General features: G+C 41.7%; 1 protein-coding gene across 4 annotated transcripts; it reads left to right on the top strand.

The window, feature by feature from the left end:
- Window positions 1–2,175: 2,175 nt before the first annotated feature.
- Window positions 2,176–15,351, top strand: LOC146991841 (glycine receptor subunit beta-like). Of its 4 annotated transcripts, none has more exons than XM_085779654.1 (11): window positions 2,176–2,307; window positions 4,211–4,331; window positions 6,909–7,015; window positions 7,150–7,217; window positions 7,701–7,927; window positions 8,311–8,393; window positions 9,797–9,934; window positions 12,088–12,240; window positions 13,237–13,385; window positions 13,503–13,661; window positions 14,772–15,351. In XM_085779654.1, the coding sequence occupies exons 2-11, from the start codon at window positions 4,216–4,218 to the stop codon at window positions 15,063–15,065; spliced, it is 1,494 nt and encodes a 497-aa protein (XP_085635780.1). In that variant the 5' UTR covers window positions 2,176–2,307; window positions 4,211–4,215; the 3' UTR covers window positions 15,066–15,351. The 4 variants fall into 4 exon arrangements, with proteins under 4 accessions (XP_085635780.1, XP_085635770.1, XP_085635761.1 ...); XM_085779644.1 differs by having other exon boundaries at window positions 14,769–15,244; XM_085779635.1 differs by lacking the exons at window positions 2,176–2,307; window positions 4,211–4,331 and having other exon boundaries at window positions 6,889–7,015.
- The last annotated feature ends 4,810 nt before the right edge of the window (window positions 15,352–20,161 follow it).

The raw sequence follows: 20,161 nt of genomic DNA, 5'->3' as shown, positions 1-20,161 counted from the left end.
GGATGAGCAGCATAGTGGATGGATGGATGAACAAATCCCAAGCAGAGTGGGGGAATCCAGTAGACATGCTTAATGATGATGACTTACATTTACATTACAAATTTGACTTGCAGTCAGTAAATGTGCTCTATGGTTTTAGGTGTTAGATGTCCACAAGATCAGCGACATGTCAGGTTCACACACCAGTTTTAAAAGCTCCGACCATCTGTGCAACACTGTGTGATCCCATCCAAACCACACAATTGTTACCAGCTTCCCAAAAATTATGAAATATCAATTCAAGTTTTAGAGGTAACTCAATAGTCGCCAATCAAACAGAAACATTTTATTCTGTAAAATCTCACCATTTTCCTTCACTAAAGAAATCCTTTATGGGATTTAGTGCAACACCCTTACTCAAAAAATAACCTGCCATTGACTAAATGTGCTGCACTACCTAGGTTTGGCCTCATATCCTGCATTCTGTTTTAACAATGAGACATAAACTGAAGCACTGTCCAACACCTGATTAAAGCAAGTCATAACAACAGCAGAGAATATAAACAACAGTAATGCAACAGTAGCACAATATTAGATACACAATTTTCTCCTCTACAGAGGACAGAAAAGTCCTTAATGGGACAGATGATCAAACCCATGCTGTGCATATGTCACTTTGAATGGACATCAGAGACAGGTGATTCAGTCTGTTTTGGCCCATAGTGCAGCTCAGTCTATTTTTAACTAGTCCCAGCTTTGAAAAAGTATGCTCCGTGCTGTCATTGTTCCCAGGCAAGGTCATAATTAGTGCCATATCGACATTTGTAAAACCACTGCCTGTGGTTTTTTCCCTCTCGTAAGTCGCAGCAATGACCTCATGTGTTTTGTTTAGTAGTTCTGTAAAAACACTGAGGATTTATTCACAAATTTTTTGCTATTATTTGCTTTTTAAAGCTATGTGCTGACATCATCTTCCTTGTTACGTAATTTAGCTAGAACCCTCTATTCTGTGGCTGTAATTTTAAACAATCGACCACCTCTCTGGTCCAAGTGTAGTTGTAATTTTTCACGTTGTGTGATGAAAAAAGCCATTTTACGGGGTATTGGCTAGTTTCATTCTCCTACTTATGCTATATTGCAAGTATATACCGATGTTGACTTCAATGCTGCTAAATGCTGTTCATGCTACTGTCACAATGTATGAAGATGTGCAGTTCAAATCAGTGGATATTCCCTTTCCCAAAATTTGAAAAATTGTTTTGTTTTGAAGAAGACTTTGAACTAAGACCACAAACTTATTGAGAAAACATTTATTGAGGTAATAAATCAAGTGAGAATAGGGTCGTTTGAGTTGAGTCACAACTCAACTGGACATCGTTTATCAACGTGACAATCCACATGCTCAGCATTAACAGAGTTCAGCAGCATCGGCTAATGAAGAGTGAGCTCACAAAAAATGTCAGTGTACATTTGCAGTAGCACATGTAGAACAGTGCGAGTAGGCAAAACTTCATACACTGACATTTCTACTGTTGTTCACCCTGAGGTTTATCCTGTTTTTTTCCCCCCGGTTAAGAGTTTTCTTGGGAGTTTTTCCTCAGATGATGTGAGGGTCAATGGGCAGAGGATGTTGATGAGATACCATGCTTTGTAAAATACAAATAAAAAAAGGGCTCTACAAATAAACTTGCCTTGCTTTTTCATTATACAATGTGAAAAATGTATACACATCCACAATTATCTTATTTATCCACAATCCATCTCTGCTGTTTTCACTCTTTGTTTTGGATGACTGTTCTTATGACAACTTGGATGATATATTATGCAGGTGGAGTTTCTGAGGAAGCACTGAAGACAGGAGTGTATTTGTCTTGTTGCTGAGTTCATACAGCATTTCTCCAGCATCACTTCCTCCTTTAATTTCTCTAAGATTGCTCTCCATCTTTGGTTTTGGGAAGCAGGGCGATTCCTTTGTGCTATAGCACCTTTTACTAACCTGTTAAATAAAGTAGAAATTTCATTACTTGTGTTAGGAGGCAGTGAGTCAATGACATTACTGTGCTACTTTCCCCCCAGGCAGAGAGGAGCTCAGAATAGGACGCAAGAGGAGTGCAGATAAAGGAACACACACACAGGACAGCACGGCACGGCAACGTACAGCAGAGAGAGAGAGAGAGAGAGAGAGAGAGAGAGAGAGAGAGAGAGAGAGAGAGAGAGAGAGAGAGAGAGAGAGAGGACATACAGTCCGGCTGTAGCCAGAACAGCATCTTAGTGACTAACCACTGAATCCCTGTAATGCAGCTGAACTGATATCCCAACCCACCAGAGGTAGGTAAGACTGAATGAAATATGCAATGTCTCTGCCTCCTACTGTTTTCAGCAGTTGCAGTCATTGCATAGAGCATGTGTGTGTGTGTGTGTGTGTGTGTGTGTGTGTGTGTGTGTGCAAATGAGGGAGAGAGGGGAGAACAGAGAGTCTGAGACCATGTTATTGCAAACTAGAGGACAATGTTATAAGCCGGAGGTTCTGCTGCTGTCCTGTCCTTGCCTGCATGTGTGTGATTAAAGACCTGCTTTGTACGCGTGTGTGCGTGTGTGTGTGTGTGTGTGCGTGTGTGTAATATATCAGCAGTTGTTACAGTTGTCCTGCTGTCAGATGGAGAGTGATTTCTGCGTGCGAGTGTGTGTGTGTGAGAGAGAGAGAGTGTGTGCGTGTGTGTGTGAGCTTCAGCGAGCTGTGTCATTGTATCTCGACAGTGTAGTCCAACGCCGCAGTACCCCCCCGCCCCCCCACCCCACACACTTTACCCCCCTCTGCTACTTTCCATCTCCTTTTCCCCTGTAGTTTCTCTCACTATGATTCTGCATATGCAAAATTAAGCCCCTGGAGGCTAACTGTGCTAATAGGCTACACAGAGACAGAGTGGGCAGGTGTTCTGTAAATCCTACTGTAGCACTGTATAATTCACAGGATTGCTTAGAATATACAATATGGATGTACATGTAGTCATATTGTTTATTTACTGTCGTACAAATGTTAAGACGCTACCAGGAGGAGACAGTGACAGGTGCAGGCTGGAGTACTAAAGGTGCTCCTCCTTCTGTGACTGTAGAGCTGCACACACACTAAATCAAATCAACGGTGTAAATTGTGGCAGTGAAGCCACAACTTTTGGGTTCCTTTTAGAAAGTAGAAATCTTTATACCAAGTTTAGATGGCATGAAATGTTACAGAGGTAATGACAACAACAAAAAAAAGTCCAGCCTTGGGATATATCTCTGCTCTACAGTGTGTCACATGGTTCAGGCCATCTGTGTCTGAATGAGGATGGCAAAAATATTTTACCCTAATATCACGACAATGGTAGCCTGTTCTGCTGTTAGGTCTAGGAAATATCATAGCTAAGCTAAATTTGGCAACAGTATCTGAATGCCTTTGGCTGGCAACAACAAGAAAGGATGCAGTCGGCAAATGAGTCAGGTAGATGATGGCGGACAGGTGTAGATAATGAAGTAACAGGTGACAAGTGTGGATAGGTGTGTATAATAATACGGTAGCATGTGTAGATGGCAGTATGACTGTAGGGCAGAACAGGACTGTCCTGATGAAGTGGATCGAGGCTTCTGTGTCGTCATCAGTGGACCTAAAATAATTACTATTATTTACAATCATTGTTGACCCTCTGTGAATATAAACAACGTTGTGGCAGTTTATTACTTAGCACTGAGGACCTCATAATTATCCCCTCATAATATATCAATGTAAGATGCATAATAGTATTTTTTAATGATCATTATATGATGTCTCTAATAATATCTCTGTTTAAATGATACAGACCCAGACATATAATTTAAGCCATTTGTTATGAATATGTGACTCATTATGGAGAAAATATGAGTAAGTAAAAATGAAGGGACAGAGAAGTCACTGTAAATCAGGAACAACCCGTATATATTATTCATTAATTCGACTTTCGTGTACCAGACTATCATCAGACAGACAGACTGGTTCAACTGGAAGAGGTTCAGTCATTAAACTCATCAGTTGGTTGGCTCTGACTAGATGGGCATAATTATGTAGTTACGTAAGCTCTCCAGGGCAGTCAAAATCACTCCTGCTACAAAAAGCCAACACTGGAGGATGCTAATGCTTGGTTGATTTCAAAGTTTCTAACTTTATTCAGGTTATTATAGACCTTTGTGTCGAGCTAAGTGTTTGTCTCCGTTCCAGACATCATGGCTGCTGGACTGAGGCCAGTGATCTTGCTGCTGTTGCTGCTGTGTTGTTGTCAAACGACCACAAGCAAAGAGGGAAAATCCACCAAGAAAGGGAAGAAAGTTGTCTGTCCATCGTGAGTAAACATCTCTCTCTCCTCCTCTCATTGCTTTCTGCAGAAGCCTCATTGTTTGTCCTTACTCTGTTACACCACATTGCCACATTATCCAGGAATTACCTCGTTCGTTGTGCACAATATGACACTGAAGTTACATCAGCTTCAGACATCAACCCCAGGAAGAAAAAAAAAAGAAAAAACAGCAAATAACTCCCCATATTTACCACATCATTTATAAATGCCCAACAAATGTCTTTCTTCTGTTCCATTATCTGCTTCCAGGTTTCTTCTCATGTTAAATTGAACCTTTACCCACTGATGCTTTTTGCTCTGTTTTTCATTTATTTTCTTCATTTACTTCAATGGTTTCTGCTGCTTCGTGTGACATGGCATCTGTGTTCATTAGCACACATGTCCAGGTTCACATTTGGGTATTAATAAGCGTGCACCACCTCAATAATGTTCAAAAGTCAATGACCACCTCCTTGATCTTCAGTAGTTCGCTGCAGGCTATTGTTAGATCCTTGTATTCCTCTTTTACATGTCTCAATAGCTGTGACATCCAAGTACTTCTGGATGTGTTTAAAGTCCAACATACACATATAGTGAACAGGAGCATAACTGTTCCTGAGACACAGTTACCCAGCCTGACATACTGAAGTTGTCTTGTCAGGTAATCCACCATCCAGGATGAGAATCATGGATCCACCTCCATCCCTTTGAGCACGTCTTGAAGAATGGGGGAATGGATGGTGTTAAGTAAGAAGGGGCGCAGTGGAGCATTAAAGGATGGCATCATCCACTCCATATGTTCCTTGTAGTTTAACTGTAGGGGGTCTGGTGACTTCTATTTCCATCTTGTAGCCTGTAGCTTCACCCCGACTCTGCATCCAAAATACACCTTCTCCAGCTCAGCAGTATTGGATGGGAGCTCCATATCTGGTAGACATGAAAGAAAACAACTTGCTGCAGGCACCTGCTGCCACTTGTTGTCAGCACATCGGTTTGTCAGTTACATTACTTATTACATTTCTCACAGGGTAATTAATCGTCTGTAACCTACTACATAGAGGCGCCTCTCTCAACACTGCTGTGCAAATGCAGCAGAGAGGCGAGATGTGACCCTGTCCATAACACATCTATGGCACATGACTAAAAAAGGCCAGGCTCTGACCAAAAAACAGCCACTGGCTGGAAGCACAGCTGCAGCTGCTCTGCCTGGCTGAAGCTGCGAATGTGGATGTAGTTATTATGCTGCGCATGTTTTTATCAATTATTAAGTCTGTGATGCTTTGGATTCGACTTCAGGAGCTGTGCTGTCTATCCTATTAAAACGAACCAATAAAGTATAATTAAGGACGTCTGGATTGCCTTCATCCAACATGATGGAGGATGTATTACATGTTGACCACAGGAGTTCAGGAGTGCAGCAAGTTCAATACAATACTCATCACACAAGTCAGTTCACTGCACATACACATAGATGTGAACATGTGTGTAACATGCGTGAGTTAGCCTCAGCAGCTGACACTGAGAGAGCCGCTGTCTATAATACGTCACAACACAGGTCCACCTTTACCAGATCAGAGAAAATGCTAGCTGTTATGAAAGAACACAAAATTATTTCAGGGAAAAAACTCTTGTAGATCTGATTAAAAGATTGTTTAATCTAAAATCAGTGATATCCAGAATGAGCTCATGAACTCATTGACGTCATGACATGTTTTAAATGTTTCAAAAAGCTGAATTTTCTAGAACAATGAGCACATTATTGTGTTTTTGGCTGTGTTGTGTTGCCAGAAAATAACATTTCACAAAATGTAGCTAATATCTGAACCACAAACAGGCCTCTTTAATGTGACGCTCTATCCTCAATGGTCAGCCCACAAAATACACTTGCGCCTATGATTAATGGAAACACACACCAGAAAGTGTCTCTGTTACATCACAGTGCTGTACAGCACACAAGCCCTCTGTCCTTAGAGACAGAGAGAGAGAAGTGACAGGTCAGGATAAAATGAAGATGTCAAATCAGGACAAAGACTGATGTCTCACAGCCTCTCGCTGTGAATGCCACGCTTCACATCCTCCACACCTCTATCAGGCTACACTTTGGGGACAAAGTGAAAGCAGATCATATTAGGATGTGTAAAGGCTTTTATGCAACACCTTCAGATCATCTGTAAAATAATGTCCCCCAGCTGCATTAGTCAAAGGTTAGCAACATGATGTCCTTGTGCACTATGTTGGCCAGGATGCTCAGCCTTTTCAGGTGGATGGATGGTGCTCCTCTTTCGTTTTGCCATTTGATCAGAAAGATTGTGTTGGAACAGAGAACAAACTCTCTTCAATGGTCTGCCGTTAAGTTCTTTGTAATTTAGCAGCTTTACATAAAGAGGTGGAGACAGAGAATGTGACCCATTAATGTTTAATCCTCTGAAATGACCAGCACTGATTCAGTGGCATAGGTCTGGTGGTTGGATACCTGTTACAATGTTTGTATGTAAATTTGTATTGTATATTTTTACACTGAAAAAAAGAAGAAAAAATCTGTTCATTATTTTCATCTGTGTCCATTAATGTCAAATTCAACAGCCAGTTGTCTCCAGAGGATTTGGCTCAGGTTCCAGCTAACTCCACCTCCAACATCCTGAACCGTCTGATGGTCAGCTATGACCCAAGAATAAGGCCAAACTTTCAAGGTAATACAACAAACCATGGAGACAGGTGGTGACAACATTTTCTTTTTGGAAAGCCATGACAGCCAAACAGGACCCGAGTGACAGAGTGGTTGTGGCCCGGAACAGGGTATTGTTAATGTGTGTGTCTTTTTCAGGTATCCCTGTTGAGTCCAGGGTGAACATCTTCATTAACAGCTTTGGGTCCATCCAGGAGACCACAATGGTGAGAGACACACACCACAAAATATAGCTTGGTAATGTTAATTAAAATTGAAATACATTCAATTTGAAGAGATGATCTCTAAAATATATTGGTAGTTTGGTCGTAAGAACCAAAAACCATGTCAATGTAGAAACAACAGGTTGGTGAATCAATCGGGAAAAAACCTATCCCACAATTTGGATGGTGGGATTTAGGATGGTGACATCACAAAGTTACAGAAGTCCTGGTGGCCAGTTTTTAAGGCTCAGTTCATGAATACAGACAGTCTGCATTTATCTGTTCACTGAGGACTTGATTCTTTCACAGTATTGATGTACTACCTAGGCCTGCTTATAATCACACTACACATGGGCATCTATACATGGATACTATATTGGTCTTTAACATAATATTAGCACTAGCTTATAGGTGATATTAGCACCAAAATTAGAAATATTAGCAGCAACCATATGAGAATGATTAACAGAAAGTCTGTCTACACAGGACTACAGAGTGAATATATTTCTGCGTCAGAGGTGGAACGACCCTCGTCTACGACTTCCTACTGACTTCAAGAGCGACGCATTGACTGTTGACCCCAATATGTTCCAGTGTTTGTGGAAACCAGACCTTTTCTTTGCAAATGAGAAAAATGCAAACTTCCACGATGTCACGCAGGACAACATCCTGCTCTTCATCTTCAGGAATGGAGACGTCTTGATCAGCATGAGGTACACCACCCATGACCTGCTCCTATAGTAAAACTGTTGTGTTTGTGACATTGCTGTTTCATCTGCCGCTATAAACTTCTTACCGGTGGCCTCAGCCACAAGATCAACATTTTACCTGCCCCAATTAGTTGTTGTTGGCATTGTAAGAATATCAGCTAACACATAGCTTGTGGACTGCTTGTAAGATTAGCTCAGATTTGTAGAATACAAATACATACTGTATATGTAAAATAAAACAAATGCTTTAAGAATAGCAACAATGCTTTTCACAAAATCTGATTTTGATGTATCCCTTGACAGTTCTAGTGCAGAGAGAGATGATTGTAATCATAGTGACTGACCTTTGCGTGCGTGTGGGTGGGTGGGTGCTTACATGTTTTTAGGCTGTCGGTGACACTGTCTTGTCCATTGGATCTTACACTCTTCCCAATGGACACACAGCTGTGTAAGATGCAACTGGAGAGCTGTGAGTACACACACACACACACACACACACACACACACACACACACACACACACACACACACACACACACACACACACACACACACACACACACACACACACACACACACACACACACACCACCTAAGGAACCACTGGTAGCTGACGTCAGGTGTTAGTGAGGACAGCAACTACCTGTTCCATGTTAATTTATGATGGACAGTAACTAAACACTGTCTTTCCTTTGTCATTGTATTGATTGAGAGTCCCCTGGAGGCTTAGTTTTTAGTTTTATTATGGATCCCCATTAGTCCTCACCTTGGTAAGGACTATTCTTCTTACTGTAAGTCATAGAATATGTGTTTGAGTAGCAGAGCCTCAATATAATCCAATTCCATTCAATAAAATCTGTTTGTCCTTTGGGGGCAATTTAAAGGGCACAGAGCAGCACGCAGCCAAAGAGCCTCAGGTCGGACTTGAACCCAGGCCACTAAGCCCAAAAGGCACTTGCTTCACAAGCTGAAAAGGGCACACAGAAACAGAAAATATTTCTTATTTACTCTCTCACACAGGTCACACCCTCTGTCTGGGAACCACAACAGTTCAGTCTTTATTTACTTCTACTCCAGAATATAACAGCATTTTTTTTTTTATCAGAGGCCAGTCTTTATGTCTTTAAACTCGCTGTCTGACATGTAGAGTTGGCCATAATTCTTGATTTTCTTGATACAAAATAATCAATTAGAACAAAATTATATAGTATAAAAACAAAAATAAAGTAATAAAAATAGAAAGAAAATAGAATTGCTCTCTAGATGGCTATATAAACAAGTTTCATGTGGTGCTGTGCAGACTATTGTTAATCATTTCACACCCACAGAACTCATGTGTGAAATTATACGTCCCTATTCACACTATGAATAAATTATAGTTTGTCTTTCATGGTTTTCATGATGTGGCTATTTTTACTGATTGCATTAGGAGGCTACTGTACGGAAACACAAGTGAGCTATTATATAGATTACCCTGTGGACACCCCCCGCCCCCACCCCATCTCCCCGACCACTTCAGAGAGAAAAAGGAGACCGTCAGACGTGCAGAAACTAAAAATGGTGCTGCCCTCACATGACATTGAAATATTACTTGGATTTTTTTTTTTTGAGCCTATGTCTCCCAAATCCGTCAATGAATGGAATCGCTCCACCTCTTCCCTGCTGGGAAATTACCCAGCACACTGCTGACCAGTGGCGGAAACATTATCACTCAGTCAGTCAGTGACATTTGTGATTATAGAGCTGGCCTGCTGTTGCTGTTTAGTCAAACAAACAAACAAACCAAAAAAAATACACAAACACACAACAGAAACCACATGAGTATACAATGCTGACAATCTGTAAACATGAATGGTCTTCTTTATGTTGTAGTTGGCTACACCACCAGTGATCTGGTATTTATGTGGCAGTCTGACCCAGTTCAGATGGACGAGATCGCTCTGCCTCAGTTTGACATCAAACAGGAGGACATTAAATATGGAAACTGCACAAAGTACTACCAAGGAACAGGTTAGTAGGCTACTCAATATGCAATTACAACAAAGCATCAATAATACTGATTTTTAAACTGCTACGACTTACTTAGCAGTATGTGATCCGTTATGTGACTGAGATTAAAATGTAGTATTAAAGCTGCACCTGTCACCTCTTAATGAATGTGAATATGGTGCAGCTTTAAAAATGACATTTGTTTAATTAATTCAAAGACATGCAGCTCATCAGTGTGTTTTGTAATCCCTCTGTCTTGATTGGTGCTGGCTCAGAGGATGGCAGATACAGTATGAAGTCAGTCTCCATCCTCTGATAGCTTACTGTAGCATTTGGCTCATTCACAGGACAGACTCTATTAGCTTTACAAGAATGATGAGGCGAGGTTAACACCGTGAAAACTGAAAATACTGCTGCCTCAGCTGTTCTCTCCATCCTCCAGCCTGTTCGGCTGAGGGGGTGGGACTGGTATCAACAAATAAGCATTCACTCAACTGTTGCCTCCAAACCAATCGATGATCCCTGCGGTGAAAGTCTCCGCAGTTGTCATCAACCATCCACCAGGACAACTAGATGATCCTGTGGACAAGCTAGACACATGTTTGTCTCCTATACCTGACCACAGCTGTCCACTACTCATCCTAGGTGATATGAAGATGACTCATTTGACTTGAAACATGTCGCCAGCCCTGAAACTCATAAAGCTGGTAAAGTAGCTACTTGACCTCATTCCCACACTCACACCTCTGTGCCAATACTGTTTCATTTCCTTCACTGTTTGCCTGCCTGACCTGTCCTCCATCCCACTATCTCTGGTTTCATTTCACCACCACCTCATCTCCCTCCCACTTCTCCTCAGTACTTACAGTACCCCAGCTCTACCTTCTACGAGCACTGTTTACTCATCAGAATTAAATAATACCAGAGTATCTTTGCTCTACACTAGAGCTCATGTCCACTCTGTGTCCCATATCCATCAAACTGGCTTCCTCTAGCCTGCCTCATCCATGGGTGGCTGACAGATCTCAGAGCTGCTGAGAGAAAATAGGACAATGGCAGTGATCAAACTGATCTCAAGGCGTATCTCCCATCTACATAGTGCCCTTTTCTGTCCCTTCTGGTCAGGATACAGTATATAACCTTCCTCAGTCCGCCCTCAGACTCACTGCAGGGCTGCAGAAAGTCTACAATGACATGACCTAACAAACCGGAAATAATGGTGTTGGACAAACAGAAGAAGAGGAGTTGTAGTCTCGATATCAGGAAGAGGAAGGACAAGAAGCTTGAGAGATATCAAGGGCTGAAAGAAGAGCTAGAAATGATCTGGAGGGTGAAGGCAATAGTGCTCTGTGTGGCAACTGAAAAACACAGGCCTGGATCCCCAAACTGAAAATGTGGATCCAGCTGGTTTCAGGAACAACATCTGAGATCACTGTCCAGAAGAGTGAAGTATAAGGAGCAGCTCTACTGCTCCCAGGCCTCTGGCAGAAGAGCCCACTGTGTTTCACATGCAGTGAAACACTTGCAGATGGTCTGGACTCTGGCCATCATACCGCTGCCTAATGACCTACATTATCTACCGATGGCCTTGAATGCAAATCATCCCTCCCCCAAGGAATGTTCACTGCTGATGCCATCCCTGCACACAAGACAGTCTATTTGAGTTTGTGGTTCCCTGATGGTTAAACAAGCAACCAAAGCCTATCAGATGTCCTTCGCTTTCTTCGAGAATCGGCTGAGGACTCTTCTTTTCAGGGAACATCTCTCCTACACCTCGGACACGTCAACACGTCTAAAGGGCTCTTGCTATGAACCTTCACTGTTCTCCTTCACCCTATCTCCTTCACTTATCAAATAGATGAAGCACTTACTGCACACCAAGGTCTCCTACTGCACTGACGCTTTGGTGAAGTCACTCACTGCAAGTCACTTTCAATAAAAGCATCTGACAGATGAGTAAATGTAAATGTAATGTAACAGTCACACTAATTAAATGTTTTGTACATTGATAACTGAATTGTAATGGCCTGACTGGTACCAATTATTTAACTGTGTGTTTACTCTTCCAGATTGTGTTATATCTGGGCTCTCATTAAACTGAATCATCTGTAGCCTCATATGGCTTAAATTTCTCCATGGCGTGAGTGTTGATTTCTCCCTGTGTGTGTTTCCAGGATACTACACCTGTGTTGAAGTGATCTTCACACTGCGTCGTCAGGTCGGTTTCTATATGATGGGAGTCTATGCTCCAACTCTGCTGATTGTGGTTTTGTCCTGGTTATCGTTCTGGATAAACCCCGATGCTTCAGCTGCGAGGGTGCCACTGGGTGAGTGCACAGATTCATATTCAACATGCTGTATTTGAATCAGTTCATATTCAATCAACAGTTTTCAAATAATTACAGAAATAATGTAGATCCCCTCTGCCACTGTATGGCTCCAAATGCTCAGGATCATTATCAGGCTAAAGATGCATTGCATGTTGCATCTGTATCCACTATGTGCTGTCACTAAATTGTGAAAATCTCATGAAAATAAAATCATTGCCAATCAAGAGTTACTTCCTGTTTCAGTAAAGTTAAATTCAGATAATATGACTTTAAAAGCATCTGATTGCTGTGCATTTAACTCTGCACAACGCAAGTCAGCAAGTCGTAAAGAGTGCATAGTACAACTGAGAGGTGACAGACTCACACACTACAAACTCTTTAATCGTCCTGTGTCCTGCACTCTCTACTTCATAAAGAGTAGTAAATAGTATTTATCTGTAGCTTGTATGCGACAAGTGAGAGGTTGTTTCTCACTCGGTCAGCCATGATTAATGCACTCACAATGTTCAGAAACAGAGCATGTTCCTAAAAGACTCTCTCCTGAGCCACATCCCATAAGGATCCTCTAGTTGTAGACTGAGACACTGGCGATAGAAGCAGACAACCCAGCAAGTCTTCTTTTTATTGACAATGGGTGCAAAGGTTATAATAGATAAAGACAGAATGAATTCTGGCCAGTCTCCAAGATGAAATTTTCTACCTCAAAGAATAATAACCCGGAGCCAAAAACCCTGGACTTGTATCTCTGAACTTGGCCCTAAAACCAGCTGAAGTACAGGTGCTCCACTGTACAGAATGAGGAAACAATAAAGGTCTGCACGCAAAGAGGGTGAATGGACTAACAAAGCACCACACTGCCTCCTGCTGGCACCATTGAAGTACAAAACATATCTCAAAGAAAAAACCCAAAGTCAATAATAAACCTTTTGTGTATAAGCACTTACAAACATTCTCATTGGCCACATGAACATGTTCACATGTGTGTGTTTCTAGGTATTTTGTCAGTGCTTTCTCTGTCCAGTGAGAGTATGCTTCTGGCCTCCGAGCTACCAAAGGTTTCCTACGTGAAGGCAATCGACATCTGGCTCATCGCCTGTCTGTTGTTTGGATTTTCATCCCTAGTGGAATACGCTGTGGTGCAGGTCAGTTCTTCCAAACACACAACTGAACACGGATATGATTTTCTAAAATACATTTTGTGGAGCATTTATGACTATCTAACTGTTTAATATGATATACATCTCTGTCTCTCTGTGTAGGTGATGCTAAACAGCCCAAAACTGATTGCGGAGGAGAAATCCAAAATGGCGAGCAAAGAGAAAGCTCTGAAAGAAAAGGAAGGAAAGAAACCCGCAGATAAAACTAACAACACAGTGAATGGGACTGGGGGGACACCCATCCATGTCAACACTCTGCAGGTAGCTACACTCCACTGCACAACTTTCATTATTTATGATCAGCATCAACCTCAACCAAGATTATTAATATCACAGTAAATCACAGGTTATGTAAAACACTAAGCTTATTTACATAAATCTGGGGGTTTCTGTTTGATTTTGATTTAACAGGAATAAGACAATAACAGGACCTGGTCTAATGACAACAGGCCCAAAGTCTAACTGGACCTGGTCTAGTCTCTACCAGGACTAGTTTTAAACAGGACCTCTTGGATCTATACGTGGCCTCATTAATAAAACAGCGTGTAAGACTCGTACTTGACATGCAGGCAATGCTCCCTTAATAAATCACAATAAACACTTTCAGCCATAAATGGTCACTGCAAAGCACCTCATGAATGCTGATGTGAATAAATGTATCATGGCACAAGTGATAAGAATAATAATAATAGTTAAAGGTAGGGGAGGTCGGAGATCTTTTTCTGGAGCATTTTTTACTGTATTACTTAAAATCCTCTTCACACCCTGACTGAAACCAATTTATTAAATACTTTTTCACAAAAATGAAAAATGTCAGTCACCTGTGGAATGGACAGTCCTGTAAAAACGCCATCCAATCATTTTAAACGCTATGGGATCGTGATGCGTCTATCAAACTGCCATCGGCCCCTCCCTCTCCTCTCTGCGCATACCCCTCTTGGTGCACTAATCACACACGTGCTCAGAGTCTTCAACGATTTAAGATACGGAAAAGATGACGCCCGAACCAGAGCTTATGCTAGTTTTCTAAATTCAACGAGACAGTTTCAGCAACCATGGTAGAAAAGAACAAGCATTGTGCGTTCCTGTGCTTTGAAGGCATGGCTTCGGAGAGAAGTCTGAAGGAAGACACTTTGACTTTTGAATTGTGTAAAAAAAGGTCGCCTGCTCTGTTTTTCCAGGATCTACTACTGTGCCCAGTCTCTAACAGGGTCTGGTTCAGTCTCCAACAGGACTTGTTACAGTCTGATTGTTTGTGTTTTTTATGTATGTTGTCATCAACAGGGTTTCAGTCATTATTAATCATTACTTAATAGTTAATGCCCCCCTGGACTTTTATCTTATACAGTGCTCACTTCTCCCTTTCAGCAGGTGGTGGAAACTCGGTGTAAGAAGGTTTGCACGTCCAAGTCAGACCTTCGATCCAATGACTTCAGCATCGTGGGGTCTTTACCTCGAGACTTTGAACTGTCCAACTTTGACTGCTATGGTAAACCAGTGGAGGTGTCAGGGGCCCACAAGTCCCAAAACAAAGCCAACAAGAAACCCCCACCACCCAAACCTGTCATACCTGCTGCTGCCAAACGCATTGACCTCTATGCAAGAGCCCTCTTCCCTTTCTCCTTCCTCTTCTTCAATGTGGTTTACTGGTCTGTTTACCTGTGAGAGATATATAACCACACCGAACTAGCAGACAACATTATATGAATTCATGCTGAACTTTCCACAAAATCAATCAACATTTCATGTGTGCAGAGCTGCGGATGGTTACTGTAGCTGATGCCCTTCTATGCATTAATTAGACACTGCATGTGTTTCTGTCTGATACATGACATTAACTAAACCTTAATAATGGTACCCCTCAGCTGTAAATATGAAATAAATGCTTTTCATTGAGAGTAAGATTGCTGATAACACTTTATGTTATAGATGTAGAGCTCAGTTGCAGCTGGTGCATTTTTCTCTAAGAGGGCTACACCAAAAAACGAGGTGGAGTTGCACCATGTCTAAGGCTCTAGTCTTTCTCTATTTATTATTATTTAAATTAAATATGGTAATGCTCCTCTGTAATATGATAGAATGCATTTATTTGTATAGAGTGAGAGGGATGAAGCAGGAGACAGTTAACTTTCCTTTTTAAATTTTCACAGATTAGGCTAGACCAGAATTAACGATGCAGCGCACAATATAGTGCATGGCTAATTCTGAGTGTATTTCCACATGTTTCACTCAATAATAATACTATCTCACTGGAGAAAATAAATTAAATCATATCATATCATGATGTGAAAATACCAAGTGAAGTTTAGAAACGAAGAACATGGTTCAGTATCAGATCCTTCCTCCTCTCCTCTCTGTGTCTTGCTCCTGTGCCTGAACGTACTGCTGCCAGAGAGAAGAGGAGTTACCTGTCTGAGTCAGCAGCAGTTTACGAGATTTTTTTATATTTTACGGTGTATTGACATGTGGCTCGTTTGCCTTGTTCCGATTCAGCGGCTAAAATATACAATTGTTGCATTTTTCTTTTGGGTGGTTTGTGTTCATAAGGTCCCAAGTGGTCCAAAGTTGTAAACAAATGCCATGTGCAAACCAACTTCTCTCATTGGTCAGAAATCTTACTGTACCTGGAAGGAGGAGGTCCTTACCCAGGAAAAACAGAAACCATGGAATAGAGCTCTCAACACAGGCCTGAAAATTAAAACCCGACCCTACCCGACCCTTTTCAACCCGAATTCACGTGTTGCTGAGTTGATTACGTTCTCACTGCAAACGAACCGCTCCAGAGTTCGATTGGAAGCGAGCCGAGATCACCCCTTCGAAGCAATCTCAGCCCACGGCCGTGTGTGATTGCTGTGTTCACATATGCCCAAATGAACCTATCTTTGGGGTACAATTATCCCTGTTTTGGAACAATTCCTCCAAACAAGCCAGGTGTGAATACACCGCTGAATTCACAACAGCACAACCCAGCTATTATGAGTAGCCTATCAGAAACTGATGGAAAACCCTAGGTGTGTGTGCATCAGCACCATTCAGAAGTCTAGCGCCCTCTATTGACCGGCCACCACAGATAGAGCTTCTAAATCTTCAGACATTTCTCATGTATGAGATGAACCAGATATAATATACTGTAGTACTAATATAGTCATCATGTTGAAATGACTTGGTCTTATTATTGAGATTATTATGACATTTTCACCACCTCAGATCACTTCCTGATTTTATAACTGGTTTTATAACTGAGTCATCTGAAAAAAATCACCAAACACAAATTAAAGACAAGGACTGAGATGTGATGTCAGCTATATTAGTTATAATGTATAGTTATAACATGGATTTAATTGCTGTGCTGCTGTCAGCGTATTGTCTTACTTCCTGTTACTGGTGACTCTGTTGTTTACATACCATTCAGATCTGCCAGTTTCTTTAGCAGTTGCCAATGACTTCTCTCTTTCCTGCTCTCTCTTCTTGTTGTGTCTTGTGTTTTGTCATTCCTCTACCTCCTTTAGTAATAATGACACGTGAATTAGGGGCTAGGCTCATTGTATTGGAAGTGCTCCTCCTTTTCCTTGCAGTTCCCAAACAGCCTCTTGTTACTGCCCACAACAAGAGGCTGGAGCCCTAAGTGCCTGGTCAGCTTTCACATACAGTTCAGCCATGTACCAGGTTTACACCCAGTCTGTTTGAAACGAAAGATCTTTAAATCGAGGGACAATGAGCTGAGTTAGCAGCACTGCAGCAACACCTCCAACAGAATCTGTTTTAGCCAGAAACGCCAACTCAGTGACACGGCAATATGATCAGTCAGCTTCACCGTTATACCACACACTCCTGCATAAAACTGTATTTTAATATTTTCTTTTTACTTTTTTAGGATGTCACAGTGACATTTTTCCACTTAATGCCTGTTGTCAAAAACATGTTAGCTATAACGTGTCTTCAGTCTTTTAGCAGGGTCAGGAACTGCTGATGAATTTGAACCAACTTGCGTGTTCAATGAGTGAGTCTTAGTTAAGACAATTGGCGGGTAAAGCACCATGCTGTGGTTGTAGCTGTGGAGGTTCTTCTGTTAGAGTGTGAGGCTCAGATAATCGGCCAACCAGATTGATTTGCAGTGCAGTCTGATACTGAGACTCCAGATCCACCTGCTGCATTGTCCACATGACCTCTGACCTCTGTACTCACACTTGGTGTTTTGAGTGTGTTCACACATAGGATGGGTATATTTTGTTACTTTTCACTTTGTCATGATGGAGTACCTAGTGTAGACTGATGATTCAACTGCTCTGAACCTGGATTTGACAGTGGTCCTCAAGACTATCCAATGTTGTCATGTTTGCTTCTGGACTTAGGTCTCAAGGTGCCACACAAAACCTGGTAACTGGATTGGCTCCTCCTATTAGGGGTTAGGGTTTCTCAGAATTTCAAAATGCTCTCTGTCTCCAACAGCATATGTTTTTTACACTCAGTATCTCTGTCTCATCTCTTGGACATAAAGATCTGATTGATGGAGAGACGCTGAGATGCTTCTCCTTCCAGCAGTCTCTCCATCTCTGCAGACAACCTCTGAAGCTCCCTGACCAAGGTCCGTCTAATCTGATCCCTCAGTTTGTCTGGACACGAGCTCTTGAAGTCCTGGTTCTCCTGGATGCACTTAGATATCAGCATACTGTATGGCTTGGGTGATCCAATCACAAGTATTCAGTTCTAAATAGAGGTGTGAATGTTACGGAGGAATATTAAGCAGGTATTTGAGATCAGATCAGTTTGAGCACATTCAGTGGTGATCAATAGAGACACTTGTGATGAACAGACCTACTTAGAGCTGAACACTTGTGATTGGGATCACTGAAGACGCTGATCAATTCCAGGTCTGAGCAGGAACCCAGAGCTTTTGTTCTGATCTGACACTGGACAGCTGCGTCTGGAGCCACACTGAAAAGTCTAAAGACTGAAGTAGATGAGATGTTAGTTTGACGTACTGATCTGGTCCAGGTTCATAAATCACTATGATATAATTTATCTCTGTTTTTGGACTAACTTATCCAATGCTGTTGTACATGTGATCTCTCCCAGGCTCATCCACACCTCTCACCATCTTACCATAAAGTGTTAAAGGTCTTAGGCAGCTCAGCCAGTAAATACAATGCTTTGGCTTTATTAGAAATTTGCAGCATTTATTCCTGAAGAGCTGTTACATTAAAGTGCTTTGAGCAGCAGCTAAGCTTGGCAGCCTGTGCTACTCCCTTGCTGGAAATATACTACTATGCTATGAAAAACTGTTGTCAAACTTGATATGAATTATTTTCAGGAAAGTATAATAAAAGTTTCTTTTCCTCTGGAACAGATGTGTGATGTTTTACTTTATGACCACATAAAGAATAGAACTGAGCCTGAGGGCCCAAAGACCCTATGGAAACTGTTAAGAGAGCCTAAAGGTGCTTTAACTCATTCAACTTTACAGGTTCATCATACCTGATGAAAATGTATGTATTTTATGGGTCAGTCTTATTGCTCTATGTTTGATAAGATGAGTGATCTCTGGCTCCACCTATTGGGTATAGACAGGAATAAATATAAAAATGTTTTATATCTTGCCTGCTACCACATGTTCACACAGGTAATGTTATCCTTAGTTATTGATGTGTGGATATATTACATGAAAAATATTTACATGCATGTTGCTCCAAATTTGTAACAACCCCCCACGGCCTTCAAGGTACAGTAGGCCTATTCAGTGAAGGCCCCAAGAAAAAATACTGAAAAGGTTAGGGTTAGATTGACCAATCATGTTTTTCTTCTGAGGGTGGTGAATCAGTGACACCTCCTGGCAGGCTTCAGCAGCTGTGTAGTTTAAGTGGACACTAATTTTATAGTGACAGCAAGGTAGGCTAGATCTTATTTTGCTAAATTGTGGGCGGAGCATCTTCCGGGTATTCGCGGTCGATGATCACCTGTCTTACCAGGCTCAGTGCAAGCTAGCAACAGCTACCAGAGACATTTCAGGCTGCTCTCTCCGGTCCCTTTTACTGCTTTTAAACCGATTTTCAGTGCCTCTGCAATCTTATACCTGGCTCACTGTGAACGTTTGCAATGTTGCAGGCTGCAAACGATTGAATTGTTGGACAAACTTCAGCCTACCTGTTGTGTGCTGGCTCCGCTCCTCACCGCGGCAGCAGCTTGGAAAGTTGACCACAGTGAGTCCGCATCAAACACAACCACAACTACGTCAACCACTCCCTTACGAGCATGGTTCACCTCCTCCAGGACATACTGTAGCCTACTGACAGACTTTAAGTTGGATTTTCTTTGTTTGACAGACACGTGGCAACAACCAAATCCTTTTTCATAGCTAAATGAATCTACTCGTCCTGGGTTTGTTTACATCTGGCAGAGGGGGAGGTCTCGCAATAGGCTTTATGCCGAGCTCCACTAGCCTAGAAATCTAGGCTATATTTGCTCCGTAGGTCATATAGGCTACATACATACATACATACATACATACATACATACATACATACATTTTAATGATATAGTCTGGTTTGTCAGGCTAGAGCTCCACTACTTCCTGAACTTAAACAGGCTCCTTTACTTCCTTTCTTACATTATTGGACAAACTGATTAATCCAGGTGTGTCTGACTCTGACCTCAGTAGTCACAACAATGGTCAGATTAATCAGTTTGTCCAATAATGTAAGAAAGGAAGTAAAGGAGCCTGTTTAAGTTCAGGAAGTAGGGGAGCTCGGCTTGAATGTAGGCTA

Source organism: Trachurus japonicus, chromosome 1, assembly GCF_045865225.1.
Source record: "Trachurus japonicus isolate A0001 chromosome 1, Traja_1.0".
Taxonomy (NCBI): domain Eukaryota; kingdom Metazoa; phylum Chordata; class Actinopteri; order Carangiformes; family Carangidae; genus Trachurus; species Trachurus japonicus.
The sequence above is the reverse complement of the archived record's forward strand: the minus strand, read 5'-3'. Positions and strand labels throughout refer to the sequence as shown.